This window comes from Micropterus dolomieu, linkage group LG08 (assembly GCF_021292245.1).
Source record: "Micropterus dolomieu isolate WLL.071019.BEF.003 ecotype Adirondacks linkage group LG08, ASM2129224v1, whole genome shotgun sequence".
NCBI lineage: Eukaryota > Metazoa > Chordata > Actinopteri > Centrarchiformes > Centrarchidae > Micropterus > Micropterus dolomieu.
Genome location: NC_060157.1, coordinates 1,340,542 through 1,360,228, shown reverse-complemented (window position 1 = coordinate 1,360,228; position 19,687 = coordinate 1,340,542). Strand labels below are relative to the sequence as shown.

The 19,687-nt window shown below is 42.2% G+C and overlaps 1 protein-coding gene across 4 annotated transcripts in view; it reads right to left on the bottom strand.

Annotated features, from left to right (window-relative positions):
• Positions 1 to 892: 892 nt before the first annotated feature.
• The window catches only part of tfe3a (transcription factor binding to IGHM enhancer 3a), a 24,274-nt gene continuing 5,479 nt past the window's right edge, over positions 893 to 19,687 (bottom strand). Inside the window, exons 2-12 of one of the 4 annotated variants that reach the window (XM_046057110.1) lie at positions 17,274 to 17,372; positions 16,837 to 16,902; positions 16,540 to 16,702; positions 15,040 to 15,243; positions 14,196 to 14,294; positions 8,242 to 8,316; positions 7,988 to 8,135; positions 5,476 to 5,532; positions 4,916 to 4,991; positions 3,388 to 3,535; positions 893 to 3,134 (exon numbers count right to left, since the gene is read on the bottom strand). In XM_046057110.1, coding sequence (XP_045913066.1) covers positions 2,739 to 3,134; positions 3,388 to 3,535; positions 4,916 to 4,991; positions 5,476 to 5,532; positions 7,988 to 8,135; positions 8,242 to 8,316; positions 14,196 to 14,294; positions 15,040 to 15,243; positions 16,540 to 16,702; positions 16,837 to 16,902; positions 17,274 to 17,372 — 1,531 coding nt within the window. In that variant the 3' untranslated portion in view covers positions 893 to 2,738. The remainder of the gene's footprint in view (positions 3,135 to 3,387; positions 3,536 to 4,915; positions 4,992 to 5,475; positions 5,533 to 7,987; positions 8,136 to 8,241; positions 8,317 to 14,195; positions 14,295 to 15,039; positions 15,244 to 16,539; positions 16,703 to 16,836; positions 16,903 to 17,273; positions 17,373 to 19,687) is intronic. The other 3 variants (XM_046057111.1, XM_046057112.1, XM_046057113.1) reach the window with 3 other exon arrangements.

Genomic DNA, 19,687 nt, shown 5'->3' with positions numbered 1-19,687 from the left:
CATTTTTGGTTTGATCGTCAATATGTCATTAAAAAATATAATGTTATTATCTATGAAATAAAAAAGGGGGATAATTTCAGTTTTATAATCTGTCTAATATAACTCTTCTGAATGAAATCAAGTCATTTTGAGTCAAGTCTCTTTCTGGCAAGTGGAATACTGCATTAGGGATGCATATTTCAACACAGCAAGTTAAATAATTTAGAGTCATAAGGATAATTGCAAAAGAGATCTTGTCTTTATTTTATATATATAACTCAGCGGTAAGTCATGTTAGTTACTGGCTTCATTTCGTTTTCCAAATATAAACAAGGATATTAGTCATAGGTCTACCAAACACACAATGCGTCGGCACCAACAGGCTTCTATTATTGGCTATAATAACGTAAATGTCAGGCCTGGTTACGCTTTAAACTGCAAACACTCATTTGGCCACAACTGTTTGCACATTATGTCTGTTTGATCCAGATAAAAGCAGCTGTAAAGAGACGATACAGCGATACAGCTTTAACATCCTGCGCGCGCTCCCGCGGACGGCTTTTCGCCACGACACCTGTCTGCTCTCAGGCCACCAAAATCGGGGACTGTCCCCAGAAAACGGGGACGTCTGGTCACCCTACACTAGCTAGCTAGGTTAGCAAGTTGCAACTGTAATTCTCGTTAACTGCTATATTAGCTGGGATGCTAATTTTAGGCTTTTTAGGCAAATATTCAGGCTTAAAATAAAACGTTCTTACTAAAAAAAAACGAACAGCCGATTCCTGATGAGCTTTTTCAGCTGCGCTGGTTAAATGTACACAGAGCAGCGGATACGAGTCGCCTCTATCCTCATTGACAGGTCGCCATGGTAGCGACTTGTCAATCAGCTTGTAGCCCCGCCCTAAAGCCTCCCCTGCTTCCTGGTCAGGAAAGTGTTCACTGAGGGAATAAATCAGTTGAGAAGTAGAAAATTTCTCATAGACTTCTACACAATCACACTTCTTCCTGCAGCCGGTGGAGTCGCCCCCTGCTGGCCGTCTAAAAGCTGAGGAACGCTGGACGCTTCTCGCTCGCAAAAGTTGCCATCTTCACTTCTTGGCAGAAGGGGATGGAAGCTGCAGGGGTCACTCCGGTTAAAACCGCACCATGTAAATGTTACCCCGGACTTACCCCGGCGTGTCCGCAGTGTTACAGCTGCGCCACGGTTTTGACCCGTCCTTAGCACGGCGTCAACTCACACTGGATGCGTTTCAGAAGCGTTTCAGAAGCGGAGCATTCAGCCTGCCCAACGTTGTTGACTTGCTGTTTCTTTGTCATTCTGTGTGTTCTACAACCGATCACAGCGCTCTGTGAACTGTTTCCCCCCAGTTCCCTGCAGGGCTGAATTTCCCACATGGAGAATTTCAGAATAAGAGCGTTTTGCCAGCCTGATTTTGCTGAATTGTTTAGATTGAATTTTGGTAAGTTGTCCTTGATTTCTGTGCTTCTACCGTGGTTTTAACTGGGTTTATTGTTGATCAGGAGTCTGTACAAGGTATTTTATTTTGAAAATCGACCGGATTCTCTTCTCTCGTTTCTGTGTCTGACTTCCTGCCCGGCTCATCTGCTCTGTGCTGCTTGTCCGGCTGCCTATTCTCTGCGCAGCGCCGCTTCTGGGACACGCTGCGGTGCTTCAAGGTGTGAGCACAAGCACTGACTACAATGGCAGCGATTTGCTCTGGCAGCCGTGGCGCAGCCATAAGTATGTTGTTGGATAGAAGCCATCAGTTTGCTTATTAGTTAATTTGGCGGTGATGATCCATCCAGTTATTTAAGAAGAAGAAGTGGTCAAATGTTGCCATCGTTATTTCCAGTAAGTGCACAACAGCTGTGTTCATGTACGCCACCTCAAAAACCCACGCACATTGGAAATATCTGAAGGGAGACACAGCATTAGAGTTTGACAGGACACACAATCAAACAAAGCATCAAATGTAAATTTGGTCGTTTCCCTTCCGTTTCCTCTGAGTCTCAAACAACCAACAGAAAACAATAAAAGAACCTGATCAGATCTCTTCCAGTAAAACATCTCCAGCACAGCGATTACAGATTTATGTACAGGTGTGAACAGATCAGCAGCCGAGGCTTCTTCTGCACATTCATTTCAGTTTTTCATAATTTTTTGTCGGTAAAATCTCTTAAATGAAATGTTTAGTTGGCCGGCAGAGTCACAGGTGAGGACGCAGCCGCTTCTACCGTTCTGAAGCCTCGAGTTTGGCATTTTGGCCGTCGCCATCTTGGTTTTCTGGAGCCAGAAGTGACCATACGTAGACGAGAGGGTGGGGCCGGGGATGAGGATCAATCACAGTTGAGCATACAGCTGCTGAAAGTCACTGATTGGCTAATAACAACGACAACAGCTGACTGAAAACGGCTGAGGAGCGAGTCGCGTTCAAACATTTGGCTGAACAGATGCAGAGTTATTGATCACCTGCAGACACCTGGAGCTCAGTCAGCTGTTTGTTCTTCATCAGCCAATCAGCTTCCGGTCTGCTCAGTCTGGCGTTTCTGTGCTCGTGATTACGGAGATGAGATGGCGCCGAACTCAACCGATTGGTTACTCTGGAGGATATCGCTGTTCCCTGTGACGTCACCTTTGTGTGCGTTTTGATGATGTCACTGATTAAAAATAGTTTAGTAAGTAAAAACGCTCCCGGCTGGGCGGCGGCCTGCCTCCAGCTCTGGGCCAATAGGATCCGTGTGTGTGTGCGGTGATGTCATCAGAGGTCCTCGTCCATGCTGAAGCTGCTCCTCCTGCTGCTGGTCTTCGAGGCGCCGCAGGACAGCAGTGGGTCGGACATCACCCCGCCTCCCCCCTCCTCCATCAGGATGTCTCCCAGGCCGTGGAGCTCCGTCAGCCCCACGTCGGACATCAGGTCGGGGGAGAAGACGGTGGCGGCCCCCTGTGGGTCTTCCAGCTCCACGAAGCTCAGGGCGTCCAGACCCAGGGAGGGTGTCATCAGTGAGGAGGAAGGGGAGGAGGAGGAGAAGAGGTTTGGCAGCTGGGGGGAGAGCAGAGTCTGGGGGTCCAGGGAGGAGGAGGAGGAGGTGGTGGTGGGGAGGGGTGAAGAGGAGGAGGACGAGAAGGCGTGGAGGCGAGCCTGCAGCTCCAACTCCTGCAACACAACACAGACAGGAAGTCAGAGTTCAAACGGCCTTTCAGCTTTGGTTATGTCACATGACCTCACAGGTTCAAGTAGGCGGGGCTCAGGTAGTGAAAGGTGATGTCACAGAGTTTTGTGCACCAATCAGTATTCAATATCCAAATCAAAATGCCCACAAAGCCGTGAGACAACTGTTTTAAAGCTCAATGCGACCCTTCCTGGAGGAGCAGGACCAATCAGAGTGTCCCCCCCTCCCCCTCCTCACCTGTATGCGTAGCAGCAGTGAGTGGTTGGTGTTCTCCAGCCTCCTTTGTCTCTCCTCCATCTCTCGGGCTCTCTGTTGCTCTTTCTGCAGTTTGCGAATGTAATCCACCGACGCCTTCAGGATGGTTCCTTTGTTCCACCTTGTCTCCCTGATCAACCAATCACAGGCCTTGTATATCAGTTTAATGTTCAGGTCAAACCCAAACATTTCCAGTTTAACGTAACCACACTGAGCAGTGATGTCACGGTATAGGGTACGCTCTAGTGTACACTGTAGGGTACACTGTCATGTACGCTGTAGGGTACGCTGTCGTGTATGCCGTAGGGTATGCTCTAGGGTACATTTTGTCTACGCTGTAGGGTACGCTGTAGGGTACCCATAGGGTACGCTGTAGGTTACGTTGTAGGGTAAGTTGTAGGGTACGTTGTGGGGTACGCTCTAGGGTACATTGTTGGGTACGCTCTAGGGTACGCTGTCGTGTACGCTGTCGGGTATGTTGTAGGGTACGTTGTAGGGTATGCTCTAATGTACGCTGTAGGGTATGCACCTAGGGTACGCTGTCATGTATGCTGTAGGGTATGCTCTAGGGTATGTTGTGTCTACGCTGTAGGGTACGCATAGGGTACAATGTAGGGTACAACGTAGGATACGGCTTAGGGTATGATCTTGGTTACGCTGTAGGGTACGCTTTAGGGTACGCATAGGGTACAACGTAGGGTACAACGTAGGGTACAACGTAGGATACAGCTGTAGGTTACGTTGTAGGGTAAGTTGTAGGATACGTTGTGGGGTACGCTCTAGGATACATTGTCGGGTACGCTCCAGGGTAAGCTGTAGGGTACAGAGTAGGATACGGCTTAGGGTATGATCTTGGTTATGCTGACGGGTACGCTGAAGGTTACATTGTAGGGTAAGTTGTAGGGTACGTTGTAGGGTACGCTGTAGGGTACGCTGTAGGGTACGGCATAGGGTACACTCTAGGGTACATTGTAGGGTACGCTGTTGGGTACGTTGTAGGGTACTACAGCTGCTATCTTCTCTGGCTTAAACTGCTAATACTCTGCTGCTTCAGCACGGCGCACAGACCAGCTACAGCAACCCAAAAGGGTCAAAATTCAAACTCAAAATTCCCAGTGGCCTAAAAATACAGCTACCACTAGGTGGAGACTGCATGCAACATAAAGGCAGCACAGCATTGTGTCACTGAACACCTTTCAATATAATGTGATGTACATTGTATTATCACTATATTTTAATATTTTCAGTAAGTTATGTAGAGAAATATGTATCGTATTGCAATATATCGTGATACATATCATATCAAGAGTTCCCTTGTTGATATTCTGTTCAAAGCTCTGTTTTTTATGTCTATCATGATGTTTGTGTTTGTTTCAGTGATGTTAACTTAACAGCAATCAATAATGGAGTGACAGCTGATGGAGTTAGTGCTGTGGCACATGCGAGTACTGTGACAGTGTGCTGATGTAAAGTATTAGTACTACAGTGTGAGGATGCAGAGTGTACTGACGGGTCGGTGGATTTGGGGATGAGGTCTCCGAGTTCTTTGATCCGGTCGTTGATGTTGAATCTTCTCCTCCTCTCAACTGAAACACACACAGCAGCAGCAGGATTATTTCAGGTTAAAGACTGAGCTCCTGTTCATTCACGTTTCACTCGAACCCTGCAGGAAAATGTTGCAATGAAACCGCAGCCGATCGTCGGGAAGAGAAAAGTGATGAAATCAGAGATTGAAAAACAGAAATCAAACTGTCAGCAGCATAAAAAAATCAAATCAACATGACAGTTTTAATATTTGATATGATTCTCTCCAGTGATGGAGAGTGATGAAGTACATTTTCTCAAGTAGTGTACTTAGGTACAAATTAGAGGTACTTGTACTTGAGTATTTCTTTTCATGTCATTTTCTACTTCTACTCCATCTCACAGGGAGATAGACAATTTTCTGACATTTTATAGACTAAACAATGAATCGAAAATAATCGTTAGTTGCAGCCCTGCTACAGAGCTCAAGCCTTTAAATCCAGTATCACTGGGCAGTTATGAGTGAAGTAATACTGTAGTACTCACTGAGATTGTGGTTGTCTTTCTTTTGTCTGTCTTTGATCAGAGCTTTGGCCTCCACATCTGCAACAACAACAACAACATGAGCTCTCTGCTTTAACACAAACCTCGCACAGACATTTCACTGCTGCCATGACTCCGCACAGGGCTGCGGGGACGTTTTGAAATGTGAGGATATTTTTTGGGAAGTGGGAACATTTTGTAACAAAATTTTCTGTGAGACTGAAAGAGCTTCCTGCTGTTTCAGATATTTCAATACGACTTTATGAAGGCACACTTACTGGCTTTTTCTGAAACTTCTAAACGAAACGACATTAAAAAAACGTATCTGCTCCTGAGCTCACATGTTCACTGATCCATCTCCATACGTAGGGATTTAATCAAAGAAGAAGCACACCATAGATCAACAACATAATTCCAACAAGCGTCAAGCAAACACACAGGACAGCAGGTATATTAAGCAGCAAACATAAAAACAACAGACTTCATTTAAACACAGAAGAAAGCACAACATAAAGAGCAAAACACCAGGGGACAAAGAGAAGAAGAAGCAGTTTCATGAACTGTCATCACAGGAAGTAGTTCCAGGTTTACGGAAATACGTTGGAGATTTTGTTTTTGAATGTGGGAACAGAAACTAAACTTGTCTTTTGTAACTGGTTCCAATCCAGTGTTTGGAGTAACACGTTACAAAAGTAATGCAATTATAGTAATGTTTAGTTTTTTGCTGTAAGGCAGGAATATAACGCATTACTAATAATTATACCCGTTACAATCTCAGTCACGCACACATTTTAACCTGAAATTAAGTGGTCATTTGTTTTTTAATAATTCACCAACACCGTGAAACATTTCGGCAGCAGATAAATAAATCTGTGAGTAAAAGAGTAAAGTTATTTCCTGTTGCTGGAGTTTGATGGTTGAGATTGTAGACAGGGTGCAAACTACAGCTGTGCTCCTCTTAAAAAGACAGGAGCTCCACTGAAAACATTATCTGTGAAATGTTGGGGGTCGTTTAAAATATTGACAATATTCTATTTTTCCCATGCATTTCTATTTTTCTCTATCTTTATCATCACGCATTTTCTTTAATGTTTTTAGTCCCAATTATTTTTTACTGAGTTACTGTCATTAGTCCCAAATGACAGTAACTCGCTCAACACTGTTCCGGTCAGCAGCTGCTGCAGTTACTGGGACTGTTTGGTTTTCTGACGAACATGAAAGATCTAAAACAGACGGTTTAAAAGTTGCTCAGTTACGTAAAACAAAAACTTAAAAGTGGTCTGTTCTGTAAGCTGGAACAGAGAGAAACAGCTGAATGAGTTTGGAGAACATGTTGACTGAACAGGAAGTGGGAACTGATGATGTGGGAAAATACGGGTGTTCAGAGGAAGTCGGGATGTTGACTCATCAAACTGAAGAAGAACAGATTTACAACTTCAACGGCTGCAGCTCCGGGCACACTAATCCTAATCCTGGTGACTGACATGAGTCTCTGGTGTCACATCAGAATTAATCAGCTTCATCAGAATTACTAGACTGCGTGCTATAAATACTGACAAACAGGTAGAGACAGGACTGTGTTCAAACAGGCTGCAAACAGACTCTGATCATTATAAGTTGGTACAAAATGGTTCCAAAGTTAGCAGCAAACTGCCAAAGTTAACGTTTTACGTCACCAAAACAGACATTTTCAGGTGTAAAAGTAACAATTAGATGAAGGTGTTTTGTTCACTCCCACACTGCTGCAGAATAATTCGAAGTTGTTAACTCATTATTGATCCCTCAAAATTGTAAATTTCTGAAATTTACATTATTTCTCAGTTTTTCTGACCTAAACTTTGTCTTTGCCTGCAGCAGTGGAAGGAAATGAGACATTTCTACAGTAAACACCTTGGAACAGCCTGTTAAAACACATTCAGCTTTATTTGTACAATATTATATTTATTATATATAATGTTAATGAAGGAAGACAGAGCAGCTGGTGACAATGAAATAATGAACAAAACTCCTTTAAGTCCATTAAATTGTTCATTTTAGATCTGAAAATGTCTGTTTTGGTCACGTAAACTGTGTTTTTAACTTTGACCACTTTGCTGCTTACTTTGGAACCAACATTTATAAAAGAACTACAAACATGGCGGAGTTCTAAAACTTTTGACTGGTAGCGTATTTATACACGTTGTTTATGCAGATCGCTCCCCGAACGCTCGCTTCGTTTTTGGTCTGAAAGCACCATAAGAGACGAGTCCCCAGAGACGCCCCTCTAGTAAAGAGACTCCTTTCACTTTAGCCACGAAGGCGGGTACATGAGCGAGGAGGAAGAGGATGAAGGTCACTGAGCGCTGAGAAGCTCAGTGGTGAATGAACCAAAACTCCATAAGAACCGGATTCAAAACGTATAATCGGAGTCGGGGGGAAAACATTAAGAGTTTAATTTCTGAACAAAAAAATCAAAACAAATACCACAAATATTCAAAGTTCAAAATGTGAATGATGTTAATAAAAAGTTCCTCACGAGTGTAGAAGTCTGAGAGACACCCACCGCTCAGCTCCGTCTTGACGGCGTGCAGGTCAGCGGGGCAACTGTTGCTAACGTTGATGGTGGGCGTGGCCATCCCTCCGCTGCCACCGTACACGTCCAGCATGTTCCCCGACACCGGCAGCTGGAATGGACCAATCGGAGCACAGAATCAAAGAAAGTGACCAATCAGACGGTTGAAGAGGATATCCAGAGGATGCTGCGCTGTGATTGGCTGCAGGATGACCTACCTCGCTCTCTCTCTGCTGCTCATAAACGACCTTCAGCTTGTCTAACCCTCTGCATGTCCCAGCATCTCTGACCGGCTGCACAGAGGTCAGAGGTACTTTAAGAGACAGAAGCCACTAAAACAGAATTCTAACATCTGAGAAACAAAAGTCCTGAATTCAAACTCTCAAGTATTAAAATAAATTTATTTCTCAGTGTTTCAGGCCTCAGCAGCTTCTCCTCTCTGCTGCTGAACCAATGTTTTAAACCAGAGAGCGAGTCAGTTTGAATCAGGCTGCAGAACCTCAGCGTCTTTAACTTCTTACAATATATAATATTGACTCTGACTCAACCAGCCGGTCGAACCATCTTCACCTTCATGCATCCATCGTTATTACCAAACAGAGCAATGAATGTTAACATGCTCAAGTTACGTCATCGTGTTTCAGGTAAAATTTTGTAAATGTGTCTGAACTCTTGTCAGTTTCTCCCTTATATATATATATATATATATATATATATATATATATAAATAAGAGGCCGTGGGTGTAATAGAGGCTCTGATTGACACCACCTTATTGGTAAAATAATAATAATAATAATAATAATACATAGTCACACAGTTCACAGTCATCATTACTTCCAGCTGAGGCACAAGGAGGGGTTGAGTTTACCAGCTGATCCACAGTCTTAAACAGAAACCTGGGATTGTGTTTATGTGTCACATAACTTTAATTTCATCCAATATTTATATATATACACAAACATCTCAGTGAGTTCTGAAAGAGCCTCAGGTTTTAAGACATTTATGAGTTAGTCACATCCCCCGCTGGTTTGTGGACTACCGTTTTGAAGCCTCCAGTTTAGCATTTTGACCGTCGCCATCTTGTTTTGTTGGAACCGGACGTGACCATATTTGGACGAGAGGGCGGAGCTAGTTAATTCGCTTTAACTGTGATACTGTATACCAACTGAAAAATGACCAGCCGACTCTTGATGAGCTTTTTCAGCGGCGCTGGTTAAATGTACACAGAGCAGCGGGTAAGAGTCGCCTCTATCCTGACAGGTCGCCATGGTAACGACTTGTCAATCATCTTGTAGCCCCGCCCTAAAGCCTCCCCTGCTTCCTGGTCTCTGTTCCTCTAAATGGGACCATCATTTACTAAATGAACATCATGCTGTGTTGAAGAAGACTTGAAACTAGCGACTGAGACCATAAACTCATCAGGAAAGTGTTTACTGAGGGAATAAATCAGCTGACAAGTAGAAACATTTTCTCACAGACTTCTATACAATCACACTTCTTTCTGCAGCCGCTGGACTCGCCCCCTGCTGGCTGCTGGAGAGGACGCAGGTTTAAGGCTCTTTTCAGACCTGGAGGTTCCCGCTTGGTTAGGAGTAAATACAAATACGGAGCATTTACATCTATGTGAAACCTGCATTGTGTTGCTGTGTCAGCGATCAGTCAATAGCTTATTATTGTTTCTGTATTCTTGTAAATGTCCAAATTTTATCAACTTTTTAATTTCTTAAGCTTCTAAATTTCATGTCTAAGTTCAGTATTGATCCTGTTTGTCCATTTGTTTCTCATTAATGATCATTTCCTTTATTAGTGTCAGCGTAGCACTTTGAGCTCTAATGGACTGTGAGATATCGATCGAGGATCAAGGTCGTTTAGTTATCATGATTACACAAGGTTTGATAACAAAATGAAAGTGTGTAGCCCCTTCATGCTACATACACAATTAACAGATAATTAAAAGTGTATTAAACTATGGTAACTTATAATAATAATAATAATAATAAATTTTAAAAAACAATATATTACAGTTATTTACACACACGTGTACACCCAGAACATTCTACAGTGCTTTTTTTTTTGCGTCTGAGGAGAATTTAAATAGCAGCAAGATCTGTTGTTTATTTAACAGCTCTGATCGGAAGTCATGCTCCTCCAGAAAAACTGGAATTTGCTGATCGAACAGGAAACCAGACGAAATGATAACAGCACACACACACACACACACACACACACACACACACACCTGTAACAGGTAGACATCTGTGTGTTCTTTCATGTACTTTCTTACTGAGCAGCCATTGGTTCCCACTTCTTCACCTATGACAGGATAACCAATCAGCAGAATGTTTTCTTTCTTCAGGTTCAGACTGAAATAAATGTGCTCTAAAACAACAGCATGGCCCTTTAGGTCCAACCTGACACTTTCTTCTTCTACTCCACATCACTTATCTGCAGTCAAAGTCATGTACGGTGTTTAAAACATGATGCATTGTTGCAGAATAAAGTCCACTGTGTCTAAATCAACATTAAATTGCAATAATAATCTGCTCTATCAGCATTTTTACTTTTGATTCTTTACATTTTTGTTGATAATTAATCAGTTAACTTAACTGAAGGATCTAAATACTTTAAAAATACTATATTTTCTCTGTTCTCTCTCTGTAGTAACGTTACAGTTATTCTGCAGAACAGAGCTGGTTAGAGGTCAGAGGTCAAACTGACCTGAAGGAGCAAGAGAAACTCTTTACCTCTGATTTAATCCTCCTCTTCTCATGATCCGGCAGTAAAACTAAAATCCTCATCTTCTCTGATTTCACACCAACACACACACATTTATATAAAGGTATACACACTAACACACACACAGCAGCAGCTTCTCTTCCTCTTTCTGTTCGGACGACTGTTGAAAAATGAGGAAACGTCTCTTTAAGAAACAAAAAAACCTCCCAGTGAGGTTTTTATCTGGCTGACACACCCACACACACACAAAACCACACACAAACTGATGCTAACACTAACACACACACACACACACACACACACACACACACACACACAGGCTCCGCCCACAGCAGCAGAAACGAGGAACAAGTCTGGGAAACTGAGTTAATATTCTGATCAGACAGATTTTCACTCTCTCTGTCATTTTGTTCACAATTTCATAAAAAAGGAGGCAAATAAAGTTTTAGATTCAGGAGCTGTGGATCAGATCAGAGCAGCCCGTCCTGCTCTGATTGAATTATTTTACAGCTTATAAAGACCCATGTTCACGTTTTTGCGACCACTAGAGGCTTTGCGACTGAAGCAACGATGTATTATAAATAGCGACAAAGACCATGTAAGGGCGCAGGATGGGGTGGTCAAACGGGTCAAAGCCAGGACTTTTACCACGGATAGTCCAGGCTGCGCCACGGTTTTGTTACCATCGTTCGGGCATTCCCGATTTGAGGCTGGTCGGCTCAAATGTTCCTGTAGTGTTTCACACAGAATCTTAAGGTCGACGACTGGACGGGATGATGCCAGATTTTGAAATACGAAATTTACAATTTCAATATCAAAGATTTAAATATCAAACATGTTTGAAATTGGTGAATCTGCAGCATCCAATGAGAGCGAGCTGAGCAGGAAGCGTCCCCAGCGTGTTGTGTTTCTGCTCTATAAAATGTAATTGTAAACCTGCTGATTCCCTCTTCTCATCCTCGACTTCATCTACTTATGTTTTTCTGTGCAAAACATAGCACACACAAGGTCAACCAGCTGACAGCAACAGTCTGCCTTCATGTTTGTCGGAAATCATGTTTGATCACGCAAGATTCTGTGCATTTCCTGTGTTTCCTGTGCGTTTGCTTTGTGTTTGCTTTTTGTTATCAGTGCATTTCCTGTGTGCTATATGTGCATTTCCTGTGTTTCCTGTGCATATGCTTTGTGTTTCCTTTTTGTTATCAGTGCATTTCCTGTGCCTTTGCTTTGTGTTTCCTTTTTGTTATCAGTGCATTTCCTGTGTGCTATATGTGTATTTCCTGCGTGCTATATGTGCATTTCCTGTGTTTCCTGTGCGTTTGCTTTGTGTTTGCTTTTTGTTATCAGTGCATTTCCTGTGTGCTATATGTGCATTTCCTGTGTTTCCTGTGCATATGCTTTGTGTTTCCTTTTTGTTATCAGTGCATTTCCTGTGCCTTTGCTTTGTGTTTCCTTTTTGTTATCAGTGCATTTCCTGTGTGCTATATGTGTATTTCCTGCGTGCTATATGTGCATTTCCTGTGTTTCCTGTGCGTTTGCTTTGTGTTTGCTTTTTGTTATCAGTGCATTTCCTGTGTGCTATATGTGCATTTCCTGTGTTTCCTGTGCATATGCTTTGTGTTTCCTTTTTGTTATCAGTGCATTTCCTGTGCCTTTGCTTTGTGTTTCCTTTTTGTTATCAGTGCATTTCCTGTGTGCTATATGTGTATTTCCTGCGTGCTATATGTGCATTTCCTGTGTTTCCTGTGCGTTTGCTTTGTGTTTGCTTTTTGTTATCAGTGCATTTCCTGTGTGCTATATGTGCATTTCCTGTGTTTCCTGTGCATATGCTTTGTGTTTCCTTTTTGTTATCAGTGCATTTCCTGTGCCTTTGCTTTGTGTTTCCTTTTTGTTATCAGTGCATTTCCTGTGTGCTATATGTGTATTTCCTGCGTGCTATATGTGCATTTCCTGTGTTTCCTGTGCGTTTGCTTTGTGTTTGCTTTTTGTTATCAGTGCATTTCCTGTGTGCTATATGTGCATTTCCTGTGTTTCCTGTGCATATGCTTTGTGTTTCCTTTTTGTTATCAGTGCATTTCCTGTGCCTTTGCTTTGTGTTTCCTTTTTGTTATCAGTGCATTTCCTGTATGCTATATGTGTATTTCCTGCGTGCTATATGTGCATTTCCTGTGCCTTTGCTTTGTGTTTCCTTTTTGTTATCAGTGCATTTCCTGTGTGCTATATGTACATTTCCTGCGTGCTATATGTGCATTTCTTGTGTTTCCTGTGCATCTGCTTTGTGTTTCCTTTTTGTTATCAGTGCATTTCCTGTGTGCTATATGTGCATTTCCTGTGTTTCCTGTGCATATGCTTTGTGTTTACTTTTTGTTATCTTTGCATTTCCTGTGTGCTATATGTGCATTTCCTGTGTTTCCTGTGCATATGCTTTGTGTTTACTTTTTGTTATCTTTGCATTTCCTGTGTTTCCTGTGCCTTTGCTTTGTGTTTCCTTTTTGTTATCAGTGCATTTCCTGTGTGCTATATGTGTATTTCCTGCATGCTATATGTGCATTTCCTGCATGCTATATGTGCATTTCCTGCATGCTATATGTGCATTTCCTGCATGCTATATGTGCATTTCCTGTGTCTCCTGTGCATATGCTTTGTGTTTCCTTTTTGTTATCAGTGCATTTCCTGTGTTTCCTGTGCCTTTGCTTTGTGTTTCCTTTTTGTTATCAGTGCATTTCCTGTGTTTCCTGTGCCTTTGCTTTGTGTTTACTTTTTGTTATCAGTGCATTTCCTGTGTGCTATATGTGTATTTCCTGCGTGCTATATGTGCATTTCCTGTCTTTCCTGTGCATATGCTTTGTGTTTACATTTTGTTATCTGTGCATTTCCTGTGTTTCCTGTGCATATGCTTTGTGTTTACATTTTGTTATCTGTGCATTTCCTGTGTTTCCTGTGCATATGCTTTGTGTTTACTTTTTGTTATCAGTGCATTTCCTGCGTGCTTTATGAGCATTTCCTCTGTTTCCTGTGCATATGCTTTGTGTTTACTTTTTGTTATCTTTGCATTTCCTGTGTTTCCTGTGCATATGCTTTGTGTTTACTTTTTGTTATCAGTGCATTTCCTGTGTTTCCTGTGCATATGCTTTGTGTTTCCTTTTTGTTATCAGTGCATTTCCTGCGTGCTATATGAGCATTTCCTGTGTTTCCTGTGCATATGCTTTGTGTTTACTTTTTGTTATCTTTGCATTTCCTGCATGCTATATGTGCATTTCCTGTGTTTCCTGTGCGTTTGCTTTGTGTTTACTTTTTGTTATCAGTGCATTTCCTCTGTGCCATATGTGCATTTCCTGCGTGCTATATGTGCATTTCCTGTGTTTCTTGTGCATTTGCTTTGCGTTTACTTATTTAATCTGTGCATTTCCTGTGTGTTTTCTGTGTGTGTGTTACCGTGTTGGCGAACTGCAGTCCAGAGTCGATCAGCGTCACCAACTCGTCATTTAGACTCGATTCCAGGCTGATGATGTCATCAATGACTGTCTCTTCCAGCTGAATAAACCAATCACAGATCAACTTAAACGTCAACAACCAAACCCCCCACAGGGGTCAATTGGTTTAGAACAGCTTAAGACAGCACACACATACATAACATTATTAACACAACTTTAATTGAGTTAATCATGGTCATACATTAAATCCTGCTGTTTCATCACGTCACGGTGGATTGGCCCGCTCTCTGGACTGATCCACATCTATTCTGATGTCAAATGTTGTCATGTGACCCCTTACATCTGTTCAGGTGAGTCGCTGAGGTACCTGTAACATGACTAGTTACCGGCTGTGTTGATGTGGACGTCCCATGGTCATGTGCAGAACACATTAAGGGTCTGTGTTTTCTCAGTATGAACAAATTAACCCCTGGAGGTTTGTGTTTTGGTGGATTTGGGACACCCTGATGTTTCCTGTGTGTGTTTGTTGCAGAATTATAACAAATATAAGGCTGTTTAAAATCAAATGTATGAAACAGCTGCTGGTGTGTGTGAGGTGTTACATGTTTAAACGGACAGATTCTGTCTGTTCAGTTGCATGAAACAGAAAAACCTGTTTGATTCATCTGACTCAGATCCTCCAACAGCTGATTCAGCAAACTGTGACCCAGGCAGGAAGAACTGAAGCTGCTGAGTTCACTGAAAACTGATGAAGTTTAAATATCAGGAGGGTGTGTTTATATATATTTATACATACACACACACACACAGTATTATGTACATATTTAAAATGTATATGTATTTACCTGTATTTTGTTGCTGTTGTCTGCAGGCTGTAGTTTGGGGGCAGAGCCCAGGTAGGGGGAGTGGCCTGGTGACGGTCCAGCTGGCTTCTCATTGGTTGTCTTGGTGGTGATGGCGGTCTGCGTAGTGGAGAGATACTGACGCACCTGCTGCCTTTGAGCCTGCTGGATGTGATACCTGGTCGGGTTCTCCAGGTGAGTCTGCACCTGAGAGACACACAGGGAGAAGGATTCAGTACGGATTTATTTAAATATATTTATTCAGTGCTTGAAGTGGGAAAGATTAGGTGCCAGTACTCCCCTCCATAAGGTTTGATTAGGGCTAATTTTAGTGTAATTATTGTAATTTCAGAAAATAGTATAGGCTACAATATTAATTCCAGTTGGACAAAACAGTCGTTTAATTTTTGTGGGTTGTTGTCATTCATTAAATTATTGTGCAAGAAAAATGCTCTACATGGCGGTCAGTCTCTGATTTGCTATTGCTCAGTACTAACTTATCATAATCATAAACATTCATGCATTCATACAACGAGTTCAACATTTCAACAGTTTGCTGATTGGGGCATCACTTTGTGTTGTGGAGTGGTGGAGACATAAGGGCTCAGATTAGGGGTGTGACGACACACTCGTGTCACGAAAACAAGACGAGAAGATATTTTAACAGTATTTTGAATAAATATTCGATGCTGAAGTATATCAGTGGGGGGTCTGGGGGTCCTCCCGCCGAAGACTTTGAGCATTAAATACTTACTTTCCTGCATTCTGGAGACATTTTATGCACCGATTTATGGTGGAAATGTCTTTATTTATATGAAGGGAAACAAAATTGATCTGGCAGGTGACAATTCATAAATATATAAATATAATGGAATATAATGCAGTAATCAGCAGCTCGTTTTAGCTTAAGTTACTTTTTTGGACAATGCACATTTCTTTCTTCTATATTTCAGTTGCATTGCGCGTTTTCTTTTTGTGCATCGTTTCATTTGTTATTTAACATTTCTTGTTGCTGTTTTTCCAGAACATATTTAACAAAAGCTTTCAAAAAGTGATGGGAGACATTCTGACTCTGTCCTGTCCCCAGCGTCCTCGGTGTAAATGACACCTATCTGTCAATATTTTTAAATGTCCAGCCCCATCCAGGCTGTGGTTGGTCGGTTTACTAAAACTGACATTGACGAGCTGACAGAGATTAGCAGGCAGGCGGGAACGGAGAACGGGAACAAGTGAGCGTCACGTAGCGCTCAGAGAACCTGAAATGGAGAGGGCAGAGGAGAAGACCGGCAGCTTGGGGGAAGTCCCAGTATGCCAAAGAGTAAAATGTCGAGGTAACATTACTGCGTACCGACACACTTCAAGCACTGTATTTATTTATTTAACGCCCTGTCATGACTTCCACTCTCTGAACATCGGATTACTAAAAATAAAGTTTTTTAGAAACTTTTTTGAAGACTCATCTTCACTTCTGTCCCTTAATTAACTCCCTCCTCCTCCTCATACCTTCAGCACCTCCACAGGGACCTGAGCAGGAGGTCTGCAGGAGGAGGACAAAGAGACAGAGATGGGGGAGGACAAGTCGGCCGAGCGAAGGAGCTGCTGCTGCGCCTCCTTCTGCTCCTCCTCCCGAGCCTGCTGACGCATCAGATCCTGACGCATCAAAACCCTGCAGGAGGAGAACAGAGGAGGCGAGAGGAGAGGAGGAGGAGCAGGTTAACATAAGCGTTTCTGACTGCGGTCCAGCCGGAGGACAGAGAGAGGGAAAGACTGAGACATAATGATGGGCAGGTGTGTGTTTACCTGGAGGACATGGTTGACGGCAGTGAGGATGAAGATGACGAAGAGGAGGGAGCTGCTACTGATGTACTAAAGAGAGAGACAGCTTCCTGTTAGTCAAGTTAATGACATCATCATCAATATATCCAGTCAGTTTTCAGCCAGGAGCAGCTCACTGATTGGTCAGTGTTTCCTGGAACTGATCGTCGCCCAATTATCATCCAGTGTGCATCAGTCGGATAATTAGAGGACTAATATTCTGCAGATATGAACTTGTTTTTGTCTCTTAAACCTTTAAAGAAATAAAATAAGCAGAGGCAGGAACCAGTTCAGGTGTGTTCACTGTGCATTTATAGTTTAATAACTTTTATTAATTCCAGCAGCTGCAGCACCGAAACACAACATGTAAATACTAAAACTGTCTGAGGTTTTCAGGTGCTCAAGGAGGCTGCAAGCGTTACCTGATGCCGATCGGCTGACTCTTGATCTGGTAGAATGTGTCGCAGTCAGACGGCAGCAAACTGTCGACCTCGATGTCAGCGACGATACCAGACTCCACCCTGAAAGTATTAAGTTGTATAAATGTTAGTAAATGCTCTGTACTTGTATAACAGCTCTTTACATTACGTCACATTCACACCAAGCAGAAACCTCCGGGTCTGAAAGTGAAGCTCCTTAAACCTGCGTCCTCTCCAGCGGCTGCAGAAAGAAGTGTGATTGTATAGAAGTCTGTGAGAAAATGTTTCTACTTGTCAGCTGATTTATTCCCTCAGTAAACACTTTCCTGATGAGTTTATGGTCTCAGTCGCTAGTTTCAAGTCTTCTTCAACACAGCATGATGTTCATTTAGTAAATTATGGTCCCATTTAGAGGAACAGAGACCAGGAAGCAGGGGAGGCTTTAGGGCGGGGCTACAAGCTGATTGACAAGTCGCTACCATGGCGACCTGTCAATCAGGATAGAGAGCCTAAGTCCCTCCCCTACCGGTGGACCACCATGGAACCTTAAAATATGTACTGTAGTCAACAGCAAGAGACAACTAATTTTTTTATCACGTTTGAATTGTGCTCTGAATCACACACATGATGATGGTCAATTTAAAATAAACATGATGCATGTTTGATGTAAAACTGTTAAAATACATAATTACAAAGAACGCAAACCCAAAAGTCGCGTAATTGACATCATAACTTTTTCTCTCAATGACAGAAGCTAACGTTACTGAAGCTAACGTCAAAAAAACTTACATGAAAAGATGATGCGATAAAAGGACGTTGGATTAAACACATCAGGTGAGATATATTTCTGCGTGGAACCTAGCTAAGTTCTAATTAGCAGCAACCAAGCAATGAACGTTAGCTAGCATTACCACGGTCACATGTTGGTGACGTATATTGAGCAAGACGAGAGATGTAGCTCATTCAAAGGTTTTCACACAAAACGACATGTTACTTTACTGTTTTACAAAAAACTGCAACTTTTTCCTGACAAAATTATCTTTTAAATTGACAAACATCATGTGTTTGATTCAGTTCAAACAAGATCAAAAAATCTCTCACCGTTGACTACGCTACTATTTTTCCTGAAATAAGGCCCCATGGGCCGGAAGCGAGTCACTTAGGCTCTCTGTAGACGCGACTCGTATCCGCTGCTCTGTGTAAATTTAACCAGCGCCGCTGAAAAAGCTCATCAGGAGTCGTCTGGTCATTTTTCAGTAAGTACGTTTAGTTTTAAGCCTGTTTGTCGCTAGCCAAAATTAGCATCACAGCTAATATCACAGTTAAAGTGAATTACAAATGCACTTTGCTAACCAAGTTAGCTAGCTCCACCCTCTCGTCTAAATATGGTCACGTCTGTTTCCAAAAAAAAACATGGCGACGGCCAGAACTGAGATCCAAACAGAAGCAAAGGTAATCCAGGAACTAAGGTACAGGACAGAACAATCATTGACAAGGACGTCACAAACACAAACACAACTGAGGACAATATATACACAGAGCAGGGAGGGAAGCACAGCTGAAACCCATCAGGTACTCAAAGCTAGACAACGACACAAGAGAACAGAACATTACAAAACAAAACAGGAAGTAAAGCATATGGAAAACACAAAGTAAAACAGGAGAACGGGAAACAACTGCATAACAGAACAAAACCAGGGCAGGGAACAGAGACCGGACCAAACGGGGATCAGGAATACACCAACATGGAGACATGAGACTAAGGACTAAGACACAGACCAAAAGAAAACACAGAAGTACACAGACCAGGAAAAACACTGAACATAAACTAAACCATAAGACTAAGAACTAAGATGAAAGACAAGACAAATACTAAGAAAACTTAAACGTGCGAATGAACAAAAGACTAAATAAAACTACAAAACCCTAAACATGACAAACTTATTGAAACACAGAACCCAAAACCAAACCCATGAAAACAGATACTAAGTAAACTAAAACCCGCGAATGAATAAAATAATAAACAAAGCTAAACAACAGATACAGAACTGACCAAATAAACAAAACTCACAGAGAGCTAAACTAAGCAGCGCAGACAGGCACATAGTGTGACAAGGAGTGGTTTTGGCTAAAGCTCTTTTTATGAGATTAACTCAAGATTCAATTTAAAAACCTCCAGCTGCCTTTTTATTTTGTTTTCCTATGCCACCTTTTGAAAGTCAGACTGTATGTTGCGGTTTAAAGGCCGTTAAAAAAGTGTTTAGACACTCTTTGATGCCACCACGCGGTCACGTGATTCATCTCTCCAAACAATAACAGGGAATTACGGTATTAGTATACTCTATAATTATTGCATAATGAACGTAATACACTATGCTACATTTATAGTATAGTAAATATTAAAGCATAATGTACAT